This window comes from Acipenser ruthenus, chromosome 4, assembly GCF_902713425.1.
Source record: "Acipenser ruthenus chromosome 4, fAciRut3.2 maternal haplotype, whole genome shotgun sequence".
In the NCBI taxonomy this organism is placed as follows: Eukaryota; Metazoa; Chordata; class Actinopteri; order Acipenseriformes; family Acipenseridae; genus Acipenser; species Acipenser ruthenus.
The window spans coordinates 41,413,233-41,439,299 of NC_081192.1; the positions used below are offsets into that span (position 1 = coordinate 41,413,233).

General features: G+C 35.1%; 1 protein-coding gene across 2 annotated transcripts in view; it reads left to right on the forward strand.

The window, feature by feature from the left end:
* The window catches only part of LOC117400350 (CUB and sushi domain-containing protein 3), a 524,933-nt gene that overhangs the window by 326,675 nt on the left and 172,191 nt on the right, over nucleotides 1-26,067 (forward strand). For both annotated transcript variants that reach the window (XM_059022384.1, XM_034000180.3), the window contains exons 13-21: nucleotides 10,926-11,108; nucleotides 11,731-12,057; nucleotides 18,543-18,737; nucleotides 19,368-19,506; nucleotides 20,360-20,547; nucleotides 20,864-21,052; nucleotides 24,036-24,152; nucleotides 24,801-25,016; nucleotides 25,362-25,550. In XM_059022384.1, the coding sequence (XP_058878367.1) occupies nucleotides 10,926-11,108; nucleotides 11,731-12,057; nucleotides 18,543-18,737; nucleotides 19,368-19,506; nucleotides 20,360-20,547; nucleotides 20,864-21,052; nucleotides 24,036-24,152; nucleotides 24,801-25,016; nucleotides 25,362-25,550 (1,743 nt within the window). The remainder of the gene's footprint in view (nucleotides 1-10,925; nucleotides 11,109-11,730; nucleotides 12,058-18,542; nucleotides 18,738-19,367; nucleotides 19,507-20,359; nucleotides 20,548-20,863; nucleotides 21,053-24,035; nucleotides 24,153-24,800; nucleotides 25,017-25,361; nucleotides 25,551-26,067) is intronic.

A 26,067-nucleotide genomic window follows, 5' to 3' on the forward strand; every position in this document is an offset into this window, starting at 1 on the left:
ATGTAGTGTCAGGGATGGTGTTTCTTTAAGTCAGTATAGTGAATCTGACAAAGACTATTACAGTGAGTATTAGGAAAATTGTTAACAGGTGGATCAAATAATAATTCTTTCTATGGCCAAGGATTGAAAATGAATGACATACATTGAGAAAGCATTACACAATCAGTTACTTTTAGCAGTACTTGCTCAGATTATATAACGTAACAGGTTTTCATCTTTCAAACATGAATTATCTTCATTTGATATGAGCTACATTTTTATTTTTATCTTTGTATCCCTCAGCATTAGGTTTCATAATAAATTAACATTAGAGTGATGAATTGTGTGTCAGTTTCCTTAATGAATGTAAGTGATTCAGGTACAGCCACAGAGAATGTCCCTCGGTGTAGAAATCCCTCAGAGTTTAAGGAGTAGATACAAATGTTACCCATAAAGAAGATTAGGAGAGACAATTGTAAACATTTAAAGTCTGATAAAAATGTTTCTTATTCAATCTGACGCCTTGGAAAAAATTGCCAAACAATGATGCATACAGTACACAGCAATAACTGTACAGCTTGCTTCTTTTTACCAGCCATTACATTTGTTAACGAGGAGGTGTATTCCCTCTATTGGATCTCGTAAAGCATCCAGCTGCATTAAACACAGTTATTGGAAAGCATTCTCTCATAAAACAAGGATTATGCCAAACTTGCACTTGATTCATTGCCAGTGTTCCAAGATATTATATGGATATGAAATTGCAGGAATCAATTAAAAATCAAATAAATGAATGCAAAGCAGAGTTTTATTGTTCCACAGCTAGCACTGCAACACATGTCTCTCACAAGCTGTGAAAACTCGTGTCAGTGTTTTACGACAGCGGTGCTAGCCAGTAACATCTGCTCATGGACGTAGTTTAGTATAGTAGCATGGCATTTCTGGAAAGTGTAGCCCATAGAGATAATGTATCTGGGGTGTAGCCACACTAAACTAATATAACACCAAGACTGCGTTTAAGTATGCAACATACTGATGATTGTTTTGGTATCAGTGGTACTGGTAGTTTAGGCAACTCTCATTAATCAGAGGTCCCAATTAGTGTGAACTTGCATTAGAATGGAATCTGGGGGTATTAGTAAATAGTAGTCAATTTCCTCAATTAGTCCAGAGTAGTCATCCTTCCCCACCTCATTTCCTCAAGAAGCCCAGAGTAATGTTTTGCAGAAATGGCAATATCTAAGCAGATACAACAACATGGGAACCCTACAGAGCACTCCTGATAAGACATTAAACAGGAAAGGAATTTAATATTAACACATATCAACAATACACTTTATTTACATCATAAACAAGGTACAGGGACTCAGGCCCTGTCACAAAGATTATATAAAGTTCAATGTAAATGTTTTAAATTAATTTAAATTTTAATTGTAAATTATGATATAATACTGTAAGTAGGAAATTGTATTTAAGACAGACAATTGCTAGATATATATATATATATATATATATATATATATATATATATATATATATATATACAGCTGAAAGAGCCTCTAGGTGGCTGTGGATCAAGAGGAATGACCCGTGGGTGAAGTAGACACGCTACTTGGACACAAGTCGGGGCTTGATCAACCCCGGCTGGCTCACCTGGGCGAGGGTGTATGATGTTGAAAGACCCGAAACACCTGATGACCTCAGGTTACATCACTGATGATGTGTCCAAGTGCATCATAAGATGTTTATTTTCAATATATATATATATATATATATATATATATATATATATATATATATATATATATATATATATAGTTGTTTTTTTTTTTTTTTAACTCCAAAATCTTTTTATGTTCTTGGCATTAGAGCAGAGGATTATGAAAGCTCAGGGGTGTGCTTCTCTTGCACCTTTCACTCCAAGATGCATCTCTTTACTTGTGCAAAGCTCAAGTCAAAATACAATATGTTTTCCTTTTGGTCAGTTTATATGCCAGATGCAACATACTGAAACACATTAACTTTTTTAATTCTCATATTGATATTATGTGCTACTTACATCTGTGTCAAAACTCACATACAATTCTACCATTTCCAGTATAGTAAGATCTTCAAACCATGCAGCTCATGCTAATATGAATGTAAATCTGTCCATATTTCATTTACAACTTATCATAAAGATAAGAATGCGGCAGGAACCATCTAGCTCAAAGCTGCCAAATTCAAGCTGTACATCATGTATTCAATCCACAACAGCAGATGCGATTTAAACCACTCAAATAAAATGCCCCAAATTCTGGACTGCTAAAGAATTGACAATGAATGCAGCTTCTGTGCTTCAGCAGATCATTCTTTTCAGCTTGCATCAAAGGGGAATTCCATACACATCACTCGGCTGGTTCAGCTCCCTAGAGAGCACCCACAGATGTCTCATGTGCTGCTTCACTTCATTCACTGTCATATCCGAGTGGAACAGCACCTTAGTTAATAACACGCTGGTCTGGGTCAGACTGCTGATGATACAGGATAAATTGTAGGGAGCTCCCAACAAGCTAATTGGTTGCAATGTCTCCCACTTGCACGTGGAATGCTGCAAAACCAACTGTCCTCTGCATTAAATAGACTTATCAATCCTGTCACTTTGAGCATTAAAAAACAACTTGCCATTGAAAAATGTATAATATGATTCAGCATGTGATATTATTTGTTGAAGAAGAAGTGTAGTGCACCACAGCATATACAGTACATAGCACAGCTAAGAATGTGATTAATAGTATGTCATGATTAAAATATGAACAATAATGAACAAATCACCACTTGATAAACTAGTAAAGTGCCCCTGATTTCATTAATCATATACACTTGTTATTTCTTGTACACTATACAGTTACGCTTAAATTTACATTTAAATGATTTATGAGACAATTGCTTATGAAGTCTAAGCATGTCTCAAATGTGGCCTTCTGAAACAGAACAATGAAAAAATGTACATTCACTGCTAAATTATTGTAAATTACTTCAGGCTTCAGGTGTAAAAAAAAGCGGGACTGCTCATTAAGTGATATCTGAAGTACTTTAATTGTAAAGTGTTTTACTACTGTAATATACTGAAGTTGTACCCCTAGTACCTTGAGATACCATGAAGAACTGTATTAAAAGTTTTTTTCAGTCACAATATATATTACAATCTGCACTTTATGAGCATTCATATTGAATGTAAAATATATATTAACTTTTTTTTTAAGTTTACATTTTTTCAAACTTCTGTCAGAAGATAATAAATATCTTTCATGTTGAGACATCAAGGAGAATATGTTGTCCGTTCAGAAGTATTTCAAGAATTATTCATATTCCATTTTAAAGATCTTTCAGTGGAACTACTGTACACTTCACTGTGTATTATTTTAACCATCTTCATATGTCAATAGAAATGTAGGCCTAATTATGTACACAATAACACATGGCACATCTAGGTACTGTGAAAAGGACTGGAACATACAGTACATATAGTTACAATATTTATTTTCTTTCTGTTCGGTTTAAATTAGTACCACTTGTGATATATTAATGTTTTATAAGAAATATACTCAATTGCATGTTGATCACTGAATGAATCCATTTATGATTTAAATCACACTTCAAAGGTACAGTATTATGTCATGAGAAGGCATGTGAAATAGGTCCTCTATTAGCAGCAGTCCATTGAGGTAGAAAGGACATTGCTATATTCTTAATAAATGTTCAACTTGTAGCCATTCAGTAGGAAAAGATTGATTCAAACTCAATTGAGATTTTAACAGATGTAAATGTATCATTATTACTGGATATAGTCATTTAAAATTAACAAATGACTTTTGACAGCCAATACATAATCTCAGTTGTCTTTATCCCACATCATATTAGTAAAGTTTAAAAAATTACACATTTATGTTTTTATAGGTATAGCTACTCCATCTTTTTTATATAACGTATTGTGAAAACCTATTTGATTCAGTATCGTTGTGATGTCATTGCCTTGCATAACCAGGAGATTTCAAATAGTTACAGTATATCATATTGATACAATACCTGCTATTACTAGTATAGTGTATGGGCACTGATATACTAACCCCCATCTTACCTTTATAAAAGTTTATCAAAGCATGGCAAAGTAATAAAGAATAGTGAAAGCATAGTAAAGCACGGGTAAGCATTGTAAAACCCAGAGAGGTATGGTAAAGCATATTACAAAAATCACCAAAGTAACCATGCAAATTAATTTCCCAAAACCTAAAAGAGTAGTTGGAGCTGTCTTGCCCAGAGACATACTGCAGTGTGGGTCAGATGTATCCCATAAGGACTTGGTGGATATCGGGAAATCCAACAAGCCAAGATCGTCAGTGGACAGATAGTTATGCCTGCAGTGTATTATTGCTTTCTTAACAGGTATGGATACACCCTAAATAACAAACAATGTACTCAGTAGTCAAACACAGATTTTAAATATGCCTCATTCGAAGCGTAACACATCTCTTTGTGTGAATTTATATTTACGAACGTGACCATCATCTTTTGTCATTTGTAAAACAAGTAATAAATGTAAAATATGTTACTTAGAAAATCAACAATGAAAAATGCATTGAAATACATGGACCTGAACATACAAGCCATATACATGTATAATATAATACATAAATACTCATTCCCTTATTTTAAAAACAAATGGGTTGCTTGTAAAGTATTTGAGGCATTTAGATCAGTGGAAATAAGACACATGTGATTTTGTTTGGTTGACAAACATCCTGGCTACATGATCTGTCTACATCTGTCACACTGACCAGAAGCATTAAGAGCAAGTAGCGGGGTTCCGAAAAATATAGCATTTCAATCCCCACGTGTTGCTACAACTGTTTAAATAATGTACTGTCATTTTTATTTTCATTGTTAACAGCCTGACACCTTTTAACACTTATAACTTTAAAGTCGGTTTCAAAGCTCTTTTCAAAATGTCTACTCTAGTGCACTGATAATGTAAGAATTATTGCCCACATGCCAACAGGTAACACAGTAATAATGATCCATGATGTGGTACAGAACAGAAAAAACAGAGCACTTGTTGTTATGTTTGTTTGTTTTTTTAATCGCTTTTCCTGCAGTGATTTATAGGACAGATCTCAAATACCAGTGCACTAGAGCGGCCATTTTTACAAGAGCTTTGAACACAGTTTAAAGTTATAAATGTAAACATTTGTCAAGATATTAGCAATGAAAAGAAAAATTAAAGGAACATTATTTAAACAGTTGTAGCAACACGTGGGGATAAAACTAAAAATAATTAGTGAATAGGTTAGTTAGTGCAGAACTAATGAAAGTGTGTGATTAGAGTTATTGAAGTAGTTAAAACAACAAGTTTGTCGAGTTGTTTATATTTCGGGTTTGCAGTTAGCGAGTGTGTCAAGCTAACTAAAAACAACTGAAAAGGGAAACCAAAATAGCTGACTGGAAGGAAGCAAACAAGGACTCCAGCTAGTGAGTCAAGCTGGGGTGGACTGGAATTCAGGAACAACATGGAGGAACTGCTATACGCTGCTGCATAGATGAGAAAGCACTAACCTGGCTTCTTACCAAGAAAGGCAATGTGAGTACCACTCTGAACCTCACTATTGAGATTGTCATTGTTGGCAACACAGCCGTGGTTTGATTGTATATTGATTGTTTTCACCTGGAAGACACCACTGTTCCACCACTCACCCCTAGAGGTCGCCATAAACAGGGCTTTGGCAACAAGTGAGATTGAAACAGGAAAACACCTAGTGGCGAGACTTGTACAAAAATACTTATCTGTACATAATAAACACGCCTGGTGGCTGACAGTGAAGCTGCATACAGTCTGGGTTTTACAGGGTTTTATAGTATATATAATACAAAGTTTCATTGGCCCTTGTGTTTTGTTTTTCTTTGGTTTTTCTTTGTGCAATAAGCAATTATTGACCTAAGATTTGCAGTGGAATAAGGAAGTGTACAGTATTTCTGTCTCAGTAAGTTGATGATTCTTCAATTTGTTTCAGGAATTTGATGTATTCTGACCCAATGGAACAATGTCCATAGAACCAAACTGGCACTACCCCTGGCAGGTGTTCCATGTTTAGAACCAGGGTTTCTAAAATCTAAAAAGTTATAGTATGGTGATGGTATGATGACATCAAAAAACAAGAAAAAAGAATGTTCTACAGTGGGTGCCAACAGTCGCTGTAAACATAGCCAGTCAGTCCAATTAAATAATAACTGTAGCAACTGTATATGTTTCTGACCCCAACATTTAGCTTAATGTGAGCAGCCCTCTACTGTCAGCTGTAGGTTAACATTTTCTTCATCCTTGTTTATGCACCTAACTGATTGTTTCAAAGTAAAGCTCAATTGTTCTATAAATACAAATGTAAGGGTTTAGTTTTTCCTTTCTTCCAAGATTTAGAATGAAACCTTGAACAGGCATTACTGTATCGTGCTTGTGCCTTAAGCAGTTATCTTTTCAGCAAGATTTAAGATAATAAAAAAAATGTTTATTCAGTACAGAATGGTTTAACCCTCTGCAGTCCATTTATTAAGTGCGTGTCAGGCGCGTCAGGTCCAATTTATTTTCACACGTGCAGTTAATTTTAGACGTGCTGTTTAAAAGTATTTTTTTCCACAGTCAAATGGGTTTAAAAGGCCCTACATATCAACAAAGCACTCACTAGGCATCTCCAGCCCCGCCCCACCCTTTCGTTCGCTGTAGCTTTCACATATGCTAAGAAATAAATAATAATAATAATAATAATAATAATAATAATAGTCGTACATATCGATCAATCATCTCCTGATCACTCGTTTTATCGCCAAACTCCTCAATAATGCGATCCACGTCATTATTTTATTCCTATAACATCTCAAAAAAGCTCTGCAAATGTCTGTGATATTCTGTGAGCGCTGGATGCAGTAGCAGCCAGCTTGTTTCCTTATGGCTGCCGTTATCTAATGCCAGGGGCAAGTATGACTATTCATGAGATACACCCTTTTTTTCCGGCTTGTCTCGGCTCCTGTTGCTCCCACTCAGCCATTGAATGGTTTTCTCGGCTTTTTCCGGAGAAAAAACGACTAGAAACCCATTTTTTGCATCTTTTTGATGATGTCAGACAGGGTCCGACATTGGACCGGATAGGAATAGTTGCAATGTTGGACCAGGTCCGACATAGGACCGCAAAGGGTTAAGTTGTGTATTTGGGTTGCATTTGTACCCCATTTCTCCTGTCGTGCGCACAGGTTTAGGCTTAAACATTCCTGTAGCAAAAATGTTCTATTTATTTAGCTCTCTACAACAATACACAGCTGTATTAGTGGATTTACTGTAGTGCAGTAAAATGATCTCAATTAAAGATGTGTGATAGTAGTCTTGAAGCTAAAGATAAAACTATGTATTAGAACTCAATAATTGTGATTAGATGTAATACGTCAATTTGGGTTTACAGTAAAATAGCTTTGTATTGGCTCATCAGGCCATCAGCTTTTCAAAGGTTTGTGGATTAGGCCTACACAGCAGTTCTGTTGCTTATTTGCTTGTGAAAACTGAAGCCATTTGTCAGTGCCAAATCTGCTGGTGGATAATGGGACATAGAAAGTTGTAACCTTGAGCCTCTGGAGTGGTACTTCATTTTAACAGTTTATATAGTGCAGAAATGCAGCTCTTTTCTATTAGATTCTGTGTAATACTATAATTTGTTTTGTCTGTCTTGCTGTTGAAGTTGTTTTCTAGATATGTGTGACAGAAATAGAATGATTCTTGGTGGTAAATCTCCCTCCCGACCTGTGAGGGCGCTAAGTAAAGGGAACAGAGTACCCCGGACTGGATGGCCTGACAATTCATTCCCAGGGTTAACCCTATGCTGCCTACGGGGAATGACCATATTCGGTCATAAATATGAACACTTTCTTTTTAAACGCTTGTAGTTTTGGAACCTTAAATCAGAAATTAAAACCCAATACACCTACAGAAAGGCATTAAGTAGATCTTTCCATTGATGTAATTTATTTTGTTGTGGGGTGATTTTTTCATATGAGCTACACCCCCCCCCCCCAAAAAATTATCAAAATATGAAAAATTATAAATAATATATTTTTTTATATAACACTTTCCAAGTGTTATATAAAAAAAAACTTAGAGCATATTGTATCTTCACAATTTGTCAAGGATTTCAAATCTGAAATCAGAATTAAAATATCTTGTACAGTTGCAGAGCTAGATATGGTTTTGCAATGCATAGTATTTTACAAAAATCAACCTCCGAAATGGCAAAGGCAGACTAGGGTTAAAACTTGGCAAAAAGTGAGACTGGAAACACTATTGCCCTGTTTGAGATACAATTATATTTCAGTATAAAAATAAAGAAACAACACACAAGTTATCAAGTAAAATGTTTATTTGTTTTATTAAAAAAAAAAAGTATATTACAAATAAAACTTTGAAATTAAGAATTTTATTTGGGAGGGAGGGAGACAAAAAAAAAACCTTATATATTGTGCTGTATTTATTTATTTTCAAAACTACCCTGCAGTTGAAGTGCTGGGCTGGGGCTCCTCCAGATCACTCTCCTCCTCATCCTCCTGCAGCAGCTCTTCATCAAGGAGGTCCTCCGCCATGGTGTACATGCCCTCAATCTCTTCCTCAGTCAGGGCCCTCCTCCTCTTCAGTGACTGAACCAGATGCTAGAGCTGATTGTCTCCATCCATTTTCTGGCTTACACACACCCACATAAAACATTAAAATAAATACCAATTATTATTATTAATAATAATAATAATAATAATAATAATAATAATAATAATAATAATAATAATAATAATAGATAATATTCTCCTCCATCCTTTTTCACACACAAAGTAAATTAATAATAATGACTCTCCATACACACACACAAAGTAAAAGTAAACTAATAATAAAATACATGGCTAAATAATACTAGTGACTACAGCTAAATAATGTTTTCTGTTCTTTACACACAGTAAACTAGTAATAAAATACATGGCTAAATAATAATAATTACAGCTAAATGTCTTTGTTCTTTACATAGGCTACATACACAACGTAAAAATAAAAACTAAACCAATAATAAAAAAAAAACAACGAGATTTATTCGTCATTCTTTTACACATCAAATAAAAAAATAAGTTAAGAAAATAATAGATGCATAGCTAAATAATAATAACGACTACCGATAAATAATGAATCGACTAGAAAAAGTAAAACACAGACGTACACAAACACCTAACTTTGCATCACATGCGATAGACCTATTAGTTTTGCCTTCTCTCATGAGGAGAAACAAGTTCAAAAAATGGAAAAACAAGTCTAAAATAGAAGTGGCTGCAATCATTTACCAAGGGGTCATGAGTGACGGTACAAAAAGGGGACAGAGCGACGTGATCTGTTCCTTCGTTTATGGTTAAGGAACGACGCGGAAGGAACAGTGTTTATATATATATATATATATATATATATATATATATATATATATATATATATATATATATATATATATATCGTACCGTGAGTGTTTTGTTTGTTTGTCTCTAATTTGTTACTTGTTATTTATTAGTGGACGGCTAACACGTTCCAGAGCTGTCGCCTGAGGCCTGCACTAACCCAGACCTCACTTCACCTGTATCACGATATAAATTGTATTTGCACCACGAACACTACAGCATGCACCCAGGACTGGTGACCGTGTTTGTATATTGTGTGTGTAATTGACTGTGTTTATTATTTGGGACTGCAAACCCTTTATTTAGAACAGTGCAATACACATTGCTGTGTATTGCCTGGGATTATTATTTACGGTCACCAGAACAGGATTATAAAAATAAACCTCCTTGCACTTTGGATTCTTGTTGTCTGCCTTTCATTGATCTCCGCATCACTCCTGCACCTGCACACTCTTAACCACTTTGCCACAAGTATTGTAATTCTACTGGCAATATATTATGCTTTCATGTGTCATTTAAGTATATTATGTTTTAACTCATCCTGTTATTCTGATTACTCATTTTAACAACACACATATACTTTCTTGAAATAGTGCAAATAAAAAGAAACAGCAGAATGATAACTGGCTGATTATTTGAATAGCCTATTTTATTGTTGTGGTTTAAGTAAATGCATATGTTACTAATGTAGTGTGTGATGGGGATTATAATGTCTGCTGAAGACCAGTATGAAGCCCTAGAAGTCCTGTACTAAAAGTGATCTGTTTTACTACTGGTCCACTTCATAAGGATAGCCAGTGAAGCCATGTGTCAACTTAGTCCCAGGGCACTGGAGCTGCTGAAGTTAATCTTTCCAAACCATTCTGCTCTTCCCAAATTTGGCACATTGGAGCCAAAACTTCCAAATCTTGTAGACAAAGAAAAGCCATCAAAGCTATGGTAAAACAATGTCTGTTGGTTAGAATAAGAACAACTTATTTGTCAAGAATACATCTCTTATTTCTGAGATATTTGGATTTCTTTTGATACCACATAAATAAATATATAATGCTGAAAAACAAAAACTCAAATATTGGGTTCTGGCTCCCAGACTATCATAGATGATCAGTCTAAATAAACATGAAAACACACACAAGACTGAGATTATACAAATCTGGAGTAAAGAACTTTTAGAATCTAGAACAACATGTGACCTCACGGGGTCTTGTTAACTGTAACATAGGAAATGAATGGAGAAAGAAACATGCACTTCCTTCACATTTATAGCACTGTGGAAGGGAAATTGTGTTTCATTGAAAGTGAAAATAAAGTTTGAAAAGCAAAAATATTATTAGCAAATCAATAAGGGACTTGTGAGAATCATGCTATTTTAAAAGTTTGTTTAAATCTTTAGTTAGTACATAGAATATGTTTACGATGCTCAGAGTTTTAATTTACTTTTTTCCCAACAGAAATTGAAAAAGAGAGTTGTGGCAATCCAGGGACACCTTTGTATGGCATCCGAGAAGGCAATGGATTCTCAAATGGGGACAGTCTAAGATTTGAATGCCAGTTTGGATTTGAACTTATTGGAGAGAGGTCCATTGTTTGTCAAAATAACAACCAGTGGTCTGCAAATATACCAATCTGCATTTGTGAGTAAAAAAAAATTAATTTATTTTTTAACAGTAGTTAATAAAATGTGTAGTTTTTTCCTCTTTACTAAGTTTCAATAATGATTCACTGTATTATTCAAACATTTAAATAACTGCTTTCTTTGCGACTTTCCAGTTTAAGTAAAATTCATGCAGATATTTCCACAGATAAATTCCTTTGTGCCTTAAAGGAAACACTCTTTCCTTGCACATACTTTAATGTCACCCTCTTAAGAATGAATACCAGCTATCTGTTTTCTGTTATTTGAGCACCAGGTAATCAGAACAGAATCACGTAGTTTAGAGTTGTTATGAAATCTCTTCACACCTGGATTATAAAATATAGCAGGCAAATGTCTGACATAACAAATATGTGACATAACCTATTTCTCAGTTATTCAATACTGAAAACTATTCCAATGAGGGATGTGTCCACTTTGTGGGTTATTTAAGGCTTTTGACCAATTTTAACGAAGATGTGAGCGAAGAACACTTTGCCATAACTTAATCGTATAACAATGTATTTCTGTTTTAAATGTATATTTTTTTGTTGAGTAAAAGTGTAACAGCTTGTTAAATAAAATTGTTAAATAAAATGCTTTTTCCTTTTTTGTTATTGCAGTTCCTTGTTTATCTAACTTCACTGCACCCATGGGAACAGTTCTTTCTCCAGATTACCCAGAAGGTTACGGCAACAACTTGAATTGTGTTTGGCTTATCATCTCTGAACCAGGGAGTCGAATTCACCTTGCTTTTAATGACTTTGACTTGGAGTCTCAGTTTGACTTCTTGGCTGTGAAAGATGGCGAATTACTTGATTCATCTGTGCTGGGTACCTTCACCGGCGCAGAGGTCCCTTCTCACCTCACCAGTAATAGCCACATCTTGCGTTTAGAGTTTCAAGCAGATCATTCAATGTCTGGACGAGGATTTAACATCACTTACAGCAGTAAGTATGTCTCTAATATCTACATTAAAGCTACAAATGTCAATTTATCTTGCTTTTACTTCCCTGTGTCTATATATGATGTTTGCAATCTAAGTGGTTTTATTATTATTATTATTTATTTCTTAGCAGGCACCCTTATCCAGGGCGACTTACAATTGTTACAAGATATCACATTATTTTTACATACAGTTTCCCATTTATACAGTTGGGTTTTTACTGGAGCAATCTAGGTAAAGTACCTTGTTCAAGGGTACAGCAGCAGTGTACCCCACCTGGGATTGAACCCACAACCCTCCGGTCAAGAGTCCAGAGTCCTAACCACTACTCCACACTGCAGCCCTACTACTCCACACTACTCCACACTGCTTAATTACTCAAATATTGTGTCTTTTTTAATTTATTGTTTTATGTTACGGCTCTTTGGTGCTTTGACTATGAGTTCAGGAACTGTTCTTTGGTTCTATTTGCCTGCCATAGACATATAACATCATCCAAAGTGCCTTTATTAGTAAGCAAAAGCACCATCTAGAACACTGTTGTGTATTAACACAAATGTCTACGGTAGCTGCCGTAAACTAGGTTTCAGAAATCCTCACTAAGCCCTTCTGAATGCCAGCACATTGTGATTGAGGTTCTAATTCCAGAAATTCATGTGAGGATATGATCTTTCAACTGTTGACTTGGCCAGCTCTTTAGTATATATTTAAATGTTCATTTACCCCAGATTAAAATATTTTGGCTTTCTTTCTAATGTATTCATAAATACATTGTTGTATTTATCATAACATCAAATTATGTTTAAATCTATACTCATGCAGGAGGCTGTGTGTTCCAGTGGTTAAAGAAAAGGGCTTGTAACCAGGAGGTCCCCGGTTCAATCCCACCACAGCCACTGACTCATTGTGTGACCCTGAGCAAGTCACTTAACCTCCTTGTGCTCCGTCTTTCGGGTGAGACGTAATTGTAAGTGACTCTGCAGCTGATGCATAGTTCACACACCCTAGTCTCTGTAAGTCGCCTTGGATAAAGGCGTCTGCTAAATAAACAAATAATAATAAATAAACAAATAATAATAATGCAGATATATTATAGAGCAAGTGAAGCAATACTGGATCATTATGAAACATACACGCTTCTTTGCTGTTTTAAAAAAAAACCTACTGGGAGGCAAGATTATGCAAATCAGCACAGAATGTTGATAGATATTGTCCGTTTTAAATTTTTCCCTGGAATCCAACTAGGAACTTGTTTTCAAGTGTATATTAGAACCAGCAGCATCTGTGTCAGACTTGTATTATAGGTATCAAATTCCATTTGAAGGCAGAAGTTGTATTTTAATGAAAAGCTATGCAAGAGTCAAATTAATTAAATCTTTTTTGGATTATACAGGTCACTTTTTTCTGTTCCTCATTTCCTGGCAGCAAAATGGAACCACGGATTTCCAGTTATCTAAAATGTCAATAATAGTAAATCCAATGTGTTATTGTCTGTGTCTGACATACTAATACAGCAGTAGTTTGAACATTGTTTACAATTCTGTTTTAAACTTTATTATGTTTCCAAAAATGACCAGATTCTTAATTCTGGTTCTTATGGTTACTGATAGAAGTATGTTTATCAGGAAATTGAAGAAAATGTGGGCCTCCATAAACCTCTCCTATAATGATAAAGATGCAACAATAAACAGTCAATGAAAAAAAAAATCACAATCACACAATCACAGTGGAACAAACAAACAAAGAAATCATAGAATGATGTATGGGGACTTTAATAATCTACACTGTCCTGTACTTTCACCATGAAAATACATATACTAAATCCCTGAAAACTCGCCTGCTTTTTAATTACGTCCTCCGTGCATCCCACAACATCACCTACCAACATTTTTGTTTGAAATTTGCTTCATAAATTTGAATTAAACCTGATGAATAATGTTATATAAACATATTGAATTAATTATATGCCCTTTGTAGTAAACTGACAAATTTTAAATATTTTGAAATCTGTATGAAACACTGTACTACTTTTACGGCTTCCGGTAGACCTTTGCAATATAATTTTGTAGTTTCTATGATTACATGATGTTAAATAAAATATCAAAATTATGTTCCTATAGTTTCTTTTTTAAACGGTCTCAATCCTAAAATTGTAGGTGATGCAAAACTTTTGGCCATAGCTGTACTTACTAGATGACTTTGATTCAGTGATGTTGAAGCTGAGCAAAACGGTGGGACGATCAAATAGATATACAAATCATACAGACAGAAGGACACCCACTGAGCCTCGGGTCTCTGAGCTGTGTGGGGTCATGTTCCCTAAAAGCTTGTGTCCTCTGGAAGGTCAATATGACATCCAATGTCATTCGTATACCAATGTAGGGAGAAAATAAACTGACAAATGGTTTTTGATCAAAACCAGTTTATATGAAATAAAGGCATTCCCCCAATACAATCATATAGACATTGTTTACAGTTGACTTCAACTGCAAGTCTCCGTCTTACTCAATGTATATGTTTGTATTAGAACACAGATATCTGGGGTTCAATTAAAGGAAATGAAAAGAACAAGTTATAACAGGAAAAACACATATATTTATATGGAAACTTCACGGGTGATTCCCCTCCCATCTTCTTGTTCAATATCCAATCATTGAGGTGACCATCCTGTTAACACACACCTTTAACACACCTCCTGTTCGGGGGGGGGGGGGGTGAAATCAGCCCAAAGCTATAGAATATTCTATGATATTTAACTTATTTTACTTAAATGAACAAAATTGACCTAACTTCCTACTTTCATTGCTGTTCAAGCCTGTTCAAACTAGCTTGCTCTTTGTGGCTGTCTCTGTTCACACCTTGCCCACGCATACAAACGTTTTCCCATCTATCTGCGTATCTAAACTAGACACCTGTTACTTTCGGCTGTCTGCCCAGACATCTTATTTGTGACTTTTGAGTCTGTCGCAGGATGTAGGTGTCTGGTTTGCTTTTGTAGCAAAAGCCACAATGTGTTCCTTCTGAATTGTTGCTTTAGCTTAGCACATATTTAAAATATAAAATGGTTTAATAAAAGAAAACTTTTATAAGCAAATACATAATTATTACCTTATGCAAAATCCTATCTCTATTTCGATTTATTATAGATACACAGTTGTAGTCAAAAATTCGCATACCCCAATGGAAATTTATAATTTCTAAAGATTTCTCGAAAACAAACCTGGTCCTTTTTGTAAATAAAGGTTACAAGAAATAGATGTCTACAATTATTTATTTCAGATTTTTTTTGCAAAACTCCAAAAATGCTAATTCAAAAGTATTCATACCCCGACAAGGAAAATGAAATTAATAGCTAGTTAAGGCACCTTTAGCAAAATAACCTCTTTTAAACAATTAGAGCATTTGTCAATGAGCTTTTGACATGATTCTTTTGTGATTTTTTCTTCAACGCAAAAATTCCAGTTCATTCAAATTCCAAGGACTTATCTTGTGCACAGCCTTGTTCAACTCATACCAAAGATTCTCAATCGTATTTAGATCGGGACTGACTAGGCCATTCCAGAATCTTGATTTTATTCTTTTTTAACCATTCTGAAGTAGATTTTGATGTGTGCTTTGGATCGTTGTTGTTGTGTTGGAACTAAACTTCCTGTGCCATTAGAGGAAAAACACCCCTGTAGAAAGATATTACCAGTTCCATGCTTGACAGTAGGTATGGTGTTCTTTTCTTTGTATGCCTCACCAGGCTTTCTCCAAACATAACTATCAGCGTGACCAAATAGCTTGTGTTTCATCACTCCACAAAACATCTGACCAGAACTCATATCCATCATTCAAATGACTTTTTGCAAACTTTAAGCGGTTGTCCTTGTGACGTGCTCCTAAGAGTGGCTTTTTCCTTGGCCTGCGACCATTGAGACCTTCACCAATACTAGACCTATGGTTGAAATGGAAACCGCAGTCCCACTTGCAGCCAATTAACTTTGAATATCTTTGGCAGTCAATCTCGGATTGTTATTAACCTTCCTCACAATTCTTCTACTTGTTCTTGGTGAAATAACCTTCTTTCTTCTTAGACCGAGTTGTGACAGTACCATGAGTCTTACACTTCCTGATAATAGAAACAGTAGTTGAAATTGAGATACTCAAATGCTTGGAAATCTTGTATCCTTCTCCACCGTTATGGCAATAAATAATTTTCTGCCTAAGGTCTTCAGATAGCTCTTTACTTTTTCCCATATTGACTTATTGGTAATGACAGCAATCATCCTATGCCTAACCCTTTTATACTCTCTAAGAATGTTCACCTACAATCCAGCATTTTCTAGACTTTTCTAGAATTAGGTTCTGCATTATCATAGTGAAATTTATAACACTGTGTAGGCAATACTATCATACCATCAAAGGGTACGAATACTTTTGAATGAGCATTTTTTGAGTTTTTTTCTGAAATAAATAATTGTAGACATCCATTTCTTGTAACTTTTTTTCCTCATCCACAAAAGCAAAACTTTTGCTACAAAAGATTTTTCCTAAAATTCTTTGTTTTTGATACATTTCTTGAAATTATAAATATAAACTTATGTTTAGTCTTTACGTTGCTCTTCTCTTGTTTCTCCATGGTTCACTTCCTTCTACCTCCGCCACTGATGATTGATCTCTTCATAAGCCTGCCTGCGATGTCTTTCAAAATGCAAATGCAGCACCCAGCACTGGCTTTGCACTGCATCAAAATCACTTCACAACTAAATGTTAATGACACCACACCTCAAAAGTTGCCGACCACTGGCGCTAGTGCTAGCCCTAAAAGATGGCACAAGGCATGGCTCAAAAATCGCATTTAGCACAAAAAAGTTTGCCCCGACTTCCAAAAATCATCCCCAAACCACCTTTGCACCAGCACCACTACTTTGCAATGTCATGTAAATCGGGCCCATTATGTGCATTTACATTTGAAGTGCAAATGGGTATAACATATTCTGTTGTTGGAAGACGTTATCCTGAAGACTTCAAACATACTTGTTCGTACTAAATTTCTAAATCTTATTTTCTTAGGGTTTTAAAACCTATTTTATTATACAGACTGGTTAATATTTATATGGTTTGTTTAATATGCACTCAAATGTCTCAGCACATTATCAACTATCCAAAAAAGACCTGCTTTCTGTCTGGACAAGGGATAAGTAATTAATAACATTGTGAATGTAGTGTATCTACAAAGTGACACTTGTGTTAGATACTGTCATTAACAGGTTGTCAAAGGTGGTGTAATTGAACACCATTAAAATGATATTAGTTGTGACACATGTCACATCAGTTTGTTTTTAAATAACTTATCCTGTTTCCAGCAGAGCTTCTCCTTCACATGGCATTCATCAGTTGATCCTCTTTGATTAAAAGTGAATTTAAGGCTGTTGTCTTGCGGTACACACCAGGAGGTTAAGGCTAGATTATTTGACACCTTGTAGAGCTGCATGTGAATGATACTAAATAAACTCAGCTGCTGAGAAATTGGTTGTAACATTGGGCTTTTAAGGAACAATGAGTCACATACACCACCGCAAACTAGTGTAATAAACCTCACAGATCCTCTCAGCTAATCAGGTTCTGAGTAGACCACAGTCATTATCCCATGTGTAGATGCCCTCTAAAGCTAATGTACTTTAAAATCTTAATATACTTTAAATGGTGACATTAACCGGTTTCAAGCAGCCTAAGAGACACAGTCCAAAATGAAAATGTTACCTTAACAAACATTGGTTTGCTTTTCAACAGCAGTGATATTTTTTACCAAACTGGAATGTCTTTAAAGCTTTCAATGGGAAATCTGTCCTACAAGTCAAATATTTTCCATTTACTACCAGTGAAGAACAACTGGGTTGGGTAAATGCTTACTGCAGTATACCGTGGTAAAAGCATAGCAAAATGTTGTAAAGCAACATGAAAGCACAATAAAATAATGAGAAAGCACAGGTAAACAAGGTAAACAATAAACACATATGGTCAATCAGTGTTCTACAAGTTAATGGGTAGATTTGTGGGGATTTGTTCTCTGTCACACCCCACTGACTATCTGCCCCACACATCAAAATGGTCTGAATTCGTTCCTCTCTGCTTAAAGATTTTTTTTGGTGAGACAACCAACAATTCTGCCCATGATGCCTGACTTATGGGACACCTTGTAGAATAATATAAACATGTTTATGTTGTTGATGTTTTGTAAAACCAAAAAAAAAAAAACATTATTTTTCATAATTCATTTTTGTTTACTCAATAGCGAACTATTTCTCTTGAAGAAGAACAACTTACAGTATATTTGTTGGTTGTTGCTAGAAATACTACATAAATAGAAATCATGTATGTACTGATAGCGGTACATACATGATTTGTTGTGTTGTTCTGCTTACGATTGTAATTACGATTGTGTTATAGTATTGGTTATATTGTCAACTGTTGAAGTTAACCTTTTTAAATGATTTTTCTTTCTAGCTTTTGGGCACAATGAATGCCCTGATCCTGGAATTCCAATTAATGCTCGCCGCTTTGGTGACAATTTTCAGTTAGGTAGTTCTGTTTCTGTCATTTGTGAAGAAGGATTCATAAAAACCCAAGGAACTGAAACTATAACATGTATTATAAATGAGAGCAAAGTAATGTGGAGTGGGCCCATTCCAAGATGCGAAGGTAATTATGTTTCATTGAAGTCAGTAAAAATTGTGATAGACTATAAGCGGATAAGACATGCACCAATTTAGAAGTTTCAGGAATTTAAATAGGACCTGTAATATGACCTGGGGGCATCCTGTCACTTTGCATTTTCAGAAACGTCAGTCATTTTTAAAGTTATTTACAGTTACTTGATTTTATGTTCTAAATAATGTTCTTCATGAAGTTATAATCTTCAGCCCTAAATTAGAGAAATTTAGAATACTTTACCAAGTGGTAGAGGGACATGTGTCACTCCAAAGGCAATGAGGTTTTCATATTCAAGGGTCAATGTATTTTAGAAATGATGCATTCTTTTTTTCTAAAATCTTTACACCTAATGTATAATACAGGTCAATTTCTGTGTGAATTTTGGAACAAATAATAAATATGATGCAGTAATATCTCACTGTTTTGCTTTGTCAGAGTTACAGTATCAAGGGGAGCAAATTATTGAAGGGTTTGTAAAATCACCCATTTTTGTATTTTTAAATCCTGAAACATTAGGGTGATACTTAAAACTTAAAAGATATATTTAAAATGTACTTAAGTGGACTTCATGAAATATTTCAAGTGCATATACTAACATATGGATTTTGTTTTGTGCAGCACCTTGTGGAGGGCACTTAAATGCTCCCAGTGGTGTGATCCTCTCACCAGGCTGGCCCGGATATTACAAAGATTCCCTCAACTGTGAGTGGGTGATTGAAGCAGAAACAGGACGTTCCATTAAAGTAACATTTGACAGGTCTTAATACTTTTTTATTATTATATTCTTCTTTTTTTGCCAAACAGACGCTACAGTGTTATTTTACAGGTGTACATTTGTGCAATATAGGGCCCTATTCACAGAGCGTTATTATTTTTTTACATTTTTAATAAACTTTTGTAAACAGGAATCTTCTTGAGACTGTTGTTAAAGAAACAATCTAAATATTAATATAACTATTTAAAATAGCAAGTGACATACTGTACTGTAGTAGAAAATGTTTTTTCACATTTCACCTAGACTAAGATATTTCTGCTCTTAACAGCCAGTTAACTCCCAGATTGCATTGCATTTTTTAGTGCTAATGAACGACAGAAGCGCGTGAGTGATCTCAAGTGTTCCTTTCCAAGTTTCACTGTCTGATATTTTCAGTCAAACTCGCCTGTATTGAATTTCAGGTAGTTAAGCACTCTATAAACCTAAAACTAAGGTGTGTAATAACTATATTGTTATTAAACAGTATTTATTTGGATTCAATTTGAACATCATCAGTGTGTTAATTGAATACCAATTCATATTCTCCACCTACTTCCTAAAACGTTTACCTTCATGGATGTCTTGTTTAATTTTCAAACCTTTATCAGAGCTTTGTTCTCCACCTTCAAACATTTGAGCAAAAATTAAGCATAGTTTCAGCAGAGAGAATTGACTTCCATAATTTTGTTTTGAGGTGATGTTCTGCCAGTGTGTTGTAAGATATATTGGGAATTACAGCAGAAATCAGTTACTGACTTATTTGAACATTATATGAATTATGTCATGGCGAAAACAATGAGCATAATGATGTTAAATATGTATTTTGATTGTCTATCCGGTTATTTATTTTCTGCAGATTTCAGACTGAACTGAATTATGATGTTTTAGAAATTCATGATGGACCAAATCTTCTGTCACCACTTATTGGCTCCTATAACGGTACACAGGTCCCTCAGTTTCTGTTTACTAGCAGCAATCACCTTTATCTTCTCTTTACCACTGACAACAGTCGTTCTAACAGTGGGTTTAAGATTCAGTATCAAAGTAAGTAATGTCTTTAATGTTGTATTATCTCCATGATATATGTGTATTTATGTTATTTTACAGAGTTAACAACAATTTATTTAGATGTATATTAAATCATCTGCATTTAATATCAGGCCTCATAAGAAAGGACCCTAATAAATCAATTGTTCACCAATTTACCAACTCACTATTTATCAATTGACCCTTTCCTGGTTCGGGTGTATACAGATGTACTGTTCTTATATTGTTGTTTTGTTTCTATAATCTAGCAGGATTATTTTACTGTGTCATATTTTTTTAATGTAAAATGCTTAATGTAAATCTCTTTTGATAGGTGTTACAGTAGATACATATTCTTGTTTGGATCCTGGTATGCCAGTAAATGGACGCCGATACGGACATGATTTCTCAATAGGATCAACTGTGTCATTTGGTTGTGACCCAGGATATAGGCTTAGCCATGAAGAGCCTCTTGTGTGTGAGAAAACCCACTGGTGGAGTCACCCTCTGCCTACTTGTGACGGTGAGTAACAGTTATGAGATCTAAAGCAGTCCTCTGTGGGTCTTCCTAGTTATTAAAATATTTTCCGATTCTGTCGAAGAGGTTTGAGTATGGGTTAATCAGAAAAAAAAATCTACTACAGTACCACTGTAAAATTAAAAAAAAGAATGGTATATATTGTAAAAAGGCAACAGATGTCTCATTCCCAAGCACCACAAACCAGCAAGGGTGTCCAAATACTTTTGGTTCCCACTGTATATAGAAATCCAGCCAAATATTAACATACAACATGCCACAACAATGTCATTATCACTATTGTACTTCAACTTTTTAAATATATTTACCTCAGAAATAATAATTGTAGTCCACTGAAAGCGCTTGTGTAGAGTTTTATCAATAAGCAATGTTTTTAGACCAAATGCTGTTAGTTAATGTCATCTTTGTCGTTATTGAGTTATAACAGAATGCGAAGGGGGGAGGTGGCGGCAGTTTACGGTTACTATATAATATCACAGAATGTAAAGATCCATCACTGGTTTTAGATCTTCTTTTAGCAACACGTGGGGACGTATAACGCTATATTTTTCTGAACCCCGCTACTTACTCTTTAAACCTACAGACATATAAAGGTGGCCTGAGCTGGTGGTTACATCTATGTGCCGAGGTAACAGCTTCTGTGCTCATAAACAGAATAAAAAAGGTGGAGGGAACCCTGGAACCTATGATGAATGCTGTGTTTCTTTCACTCATGACGATGAGTGTAAACAACCCACTTGTCCTCTGTCCCCTTCCAAGCAATGCCCAATGTCATACTGTCTGTGCAGGATATACTATAGGTTGCAATGTGGGATGCATCTAACATAAATGTACTTTCTTTACTCAAATATAACCATGTAGAAGATCATCTTGAGGATAATGCATGGAAGAAAATGTGGTTAAACCTAGACATACCTAGAGTGGGTTCACTATAATGTATCTTCGTTTGTATATATTTTTCAGGAAGTCAGGATAATTCATTACAAACAACATTTAAAAAAAATAATTATGGTTTAAGCTTGAAGCCACAAGTCAGGAAATTCCTTACAAAAAAATAATATTATTAAATTAACTTCAGTGCTGCAGCTTGAAACCACAGCAGTCAGTAAATGCCACAAGACCCATAACTCAGCTGCATCCAGGTTAGTCCTGTTAGCATAGATGCCAATAGAGATATCTTGGAACATGATCCTTCCAGAAGAGTGAGAAGACCCTGTAGATCTAAGCTGCAACTTCCTCTGTATTACTCTGATGATGTGATTCGTAGCAGTTATCGATTTAACAGGAGCACAATTATTCACCTTTTTGGAGAACTTAACATGTACATGGAGAACTGCTAGAAACAAGGCTGTCCCTGTATTTATGCTATTATTAACTCAGTGCATGATTAGGATTCTGATGTTGGCGAGTATTGCAGGCAAAAAACACTATTTTTCATTCCTACAGTATATTCATCACTGCTGTGCGCAGAATGCTAGTAGCATTCCACCTATCGATAGAGGCAGCTTAAGTCATTTTAAAGTAAATTATATTTTATTATGACCCCCAACACGCATGTGTGCTTACTGTTTACAGCTATGCCCAAATGTTTTGCATCACCCTATAGTATGAACTAATTTTGCTTCATAAAGTTGAATGAAACATGCTGAATGATGTTGTGCTAACATATTGAATTACATACCGCTTTGTAGTTTTCCATATGCTTAATGAAAAACTGAACAATGTGACATTTTGAAATCTAACATGAAATACTGTACTACTATTATGGCTTCCGGTAGACTTTTGCGATATCATTTTGTTTCTTTGATGTGATGTTAAATATAGATCTCTTTTTATTGTCTCAATGCTTAAATTCTAGGTGATGCAAAACCTTTGGCCATAGCATAGCTGTATATTGAAAAATACATATTAGTGTCAAATGGGTTTGCTAGTTAGTTCAAGAAGTTGTAACTACAAATAAATTGCAAGAAATATGTAGCGTTTCCTAATCCAATTTCACTATGAAACCGAGTAGGATTGTGTGACAGGCAGGATTTTTCAAACTAGCTGGATTTATTTATTTTAGTTTAAAAGAAACTTCTTGTATGGTAAGGTGTACTGTATGAGAAACAGATTTGAGATTTTATTATCGTATTTGAATGGATTGTGCAGGTATTTGCAAACTGAGAGTATACAGCAACAAATAAAAGCATAGGCGATTTTTATGCCATTTAACAATTACTTCTATTTTAATATGTGTGCCGTGCTGTCTTTCCTTGCCATTTGTTATTCAAACGAAAGTTTTAAACATAATATTATGAGAAAAATAACTGGAGCTTGCTGACACTCTTATGCCTTCTATACTTTATTGTGCGCTGCAAAGGAAACATGTGCGAACATAAGATGATGCTTTTTTTTTCACAATTAAAAGTTAAATATCATGAGCTGTGACAACACATTACATTTTTGGTGGTTACAGTTCTTTTTCAAGAAGGCATGTGCATATAAGCAATAACATTTTTATTTATTTATTTTTTTAATCAAAAAGCATATATTGCACCTACCCTAACCTTTCACTCATGTCCAGCACCTGCGTGTGAGGTTGTTATTAATACTGACATCTCGATATTTCGGACAACCTGCCTGTCTCCAGACATGTTCGTAGCCATAACGTGATGGTGAATGCCATTAAGTAGGGGACACAGCTCATTTGCATACCTCTGACAATTGGTTACATAAAATATCTCGGTAACTATCCTTGACGGAAAATCACATCAAAAAACATTACCGGCCAGTAAAATAACCAGCCCCTAGTTTTCTAAATCACATTTGAAATACTGCCCGGTAATTTTTTTTATGGCCAGAAATTACCACCATATTTTATGAATATGGGCCCTGGTGTCTACAGCTCTGTGGCATAGCTTGCATATGTTTCAGGATGTATTTTTTTATACCGTGTTGTAATTTCTATTTCCTGGTTTATTCCCAGCATTATGTGGTGGTGACGTCCGAGGACCTGGTGGCACAATTTTGTCCCCTGGCTACCCTGAGTTTTATCCAAACTCATTGAATTGTACTTGGGCTGTGGAAGTTAGCCATGGTAAAGGTAAAAAAACAGAACCTTACTGTATTTCCCCATGTCAACCCCTTGTATTGAGCATCATGCTTTCTGTCAAGCACTGCTATCCCTGTAGTCACACAAATTGAGCATCATCTCCTTTCATCCTGCTGTACCATAGCGTGTGCCTCTTCATCTGTAATATGGATAAGGAATTAACTTAACAACCCCAGTCTTTCCACTGTGGTTATAGGAGAATACTTACATTTTTCATGAAGTTCACCAGTGTCTTTATTTCTTAAAGAAAATGCAGCCAATCTGAATACTATCCGTACTAGTATTTGTTCCAAGCTTGCATGTATTAGGATTTTTCCTATAGTTCACATCTGATTCAGGATTTGTTGAAATACAAAGAGTTTCTGAGTGGGAGAGAAGGATGAGTCCCAGTCTGAATCTTGGCTCCTCAGCATGGTTAATAAAGTATATGTATTGTTGAATTTAAGTGGATGAAAAAATTACAAAAAAAATTTCTTATAATTGTATAACACGACTTTCATTTTGAAAATTGTCTTCACCTCGTAATTAAGATCTATTTATGCAGAATTTTATAATTTCCATATAATATGGCATTCTGGAACTCAATTTGCATGTAGATCATTAATGTGATCACAAATCTAATTTTAGCTTTCTTAATAGGAGTGCAATTCACCTTCCACACCTTTCATTTGGAGGATCATCATGACTACTTACTAATCACAGAAAATGGCAGCTTTACTCAGCCACTGGCACGGCTGACTGGCTCTGAACTCCCTGCAGCAATCAATGCTGGTCTCTATGGAAATTTCAAGGCTCAGTTACGCTTTATTTCAGATTTTTCAATATCATATGAAGGATTTAACATCACTTTTTCTGGTAAGAAGATTAAACAGGCTTTGTGTGGTGCGTATGTGTCAGCTCATTAGTTTTGTTTAGATTTTAAAAAATATTTTACAAACAACAAAAAATGTTTATGGTGTAAGAGCATGTAATCATAAATACATAATAAAAACCTGATAAAAGATGCAAACTTTGAACATGATATATATATATATATATATATATATATATATATATATATATATATATATATGATCTGACGATAGTCAAGAGTAAATGCAAAAGATTCAAACATGCTTTTCAGTTTTCAGTTCCATGAGCTTTACCATCCCAAAGTAATTTATTTTTAGATTTTTTCTTGCTTTTCCAATCTGTTCTTAGAGTACAATCTTGAACCCTGTGAAGAGCCTGGTTCTCCAAAATTTGGCAGACGGATTGGTTATAACTTTGGCATCGGAGACACGTTGACATTTTCTTGCAATTCCGGATACAGACTTGAAGGTTCATCTGAGATTATCTGCCTTGGAGGAGGCCGTCGCATGTGGAGCGCACCTCTGCCCAGGTGTGTGGGTACGTTGTCAGCCGCTTTCATTTGCTTGTACATGTAGTCTGTCTTTGGAGCTGTAAACATGCAGAGTACTCAGTTCATATGAGTATTGGTTATGATTTATGGCAAGTAATAACAATAGCATTAAATCCTGTTCACAACTGAGCAGTGATGGCTGTCAATCTCAAGTACAGGGATAGACAATCTATGCAAGGAAGAGGAGGAACTAGTAATTCACAGTTAGGTCTAATATGAATGCAAAATTTAGCAATGCAAACCCCTAGTCTTCACCAGGCAATAATTACCATAACACACGGTGTGGTAGGAAAGATCAGGACAAATTTGCCAGATATCGTATCATGTAACAGTGTACACATCAGCATCAGAATACAATAAGAACATTAATTACAGAAGAATGTTAAAAAAAAAAAAGTTATGGTTTGTGGTTTGAAACCACAAAAAGTCATTGAACGCTACCCTGCCCATCACATCTCAGCATATATCTAACCTTGATGGAATTTGTTTTGCAAGGAATTTCCT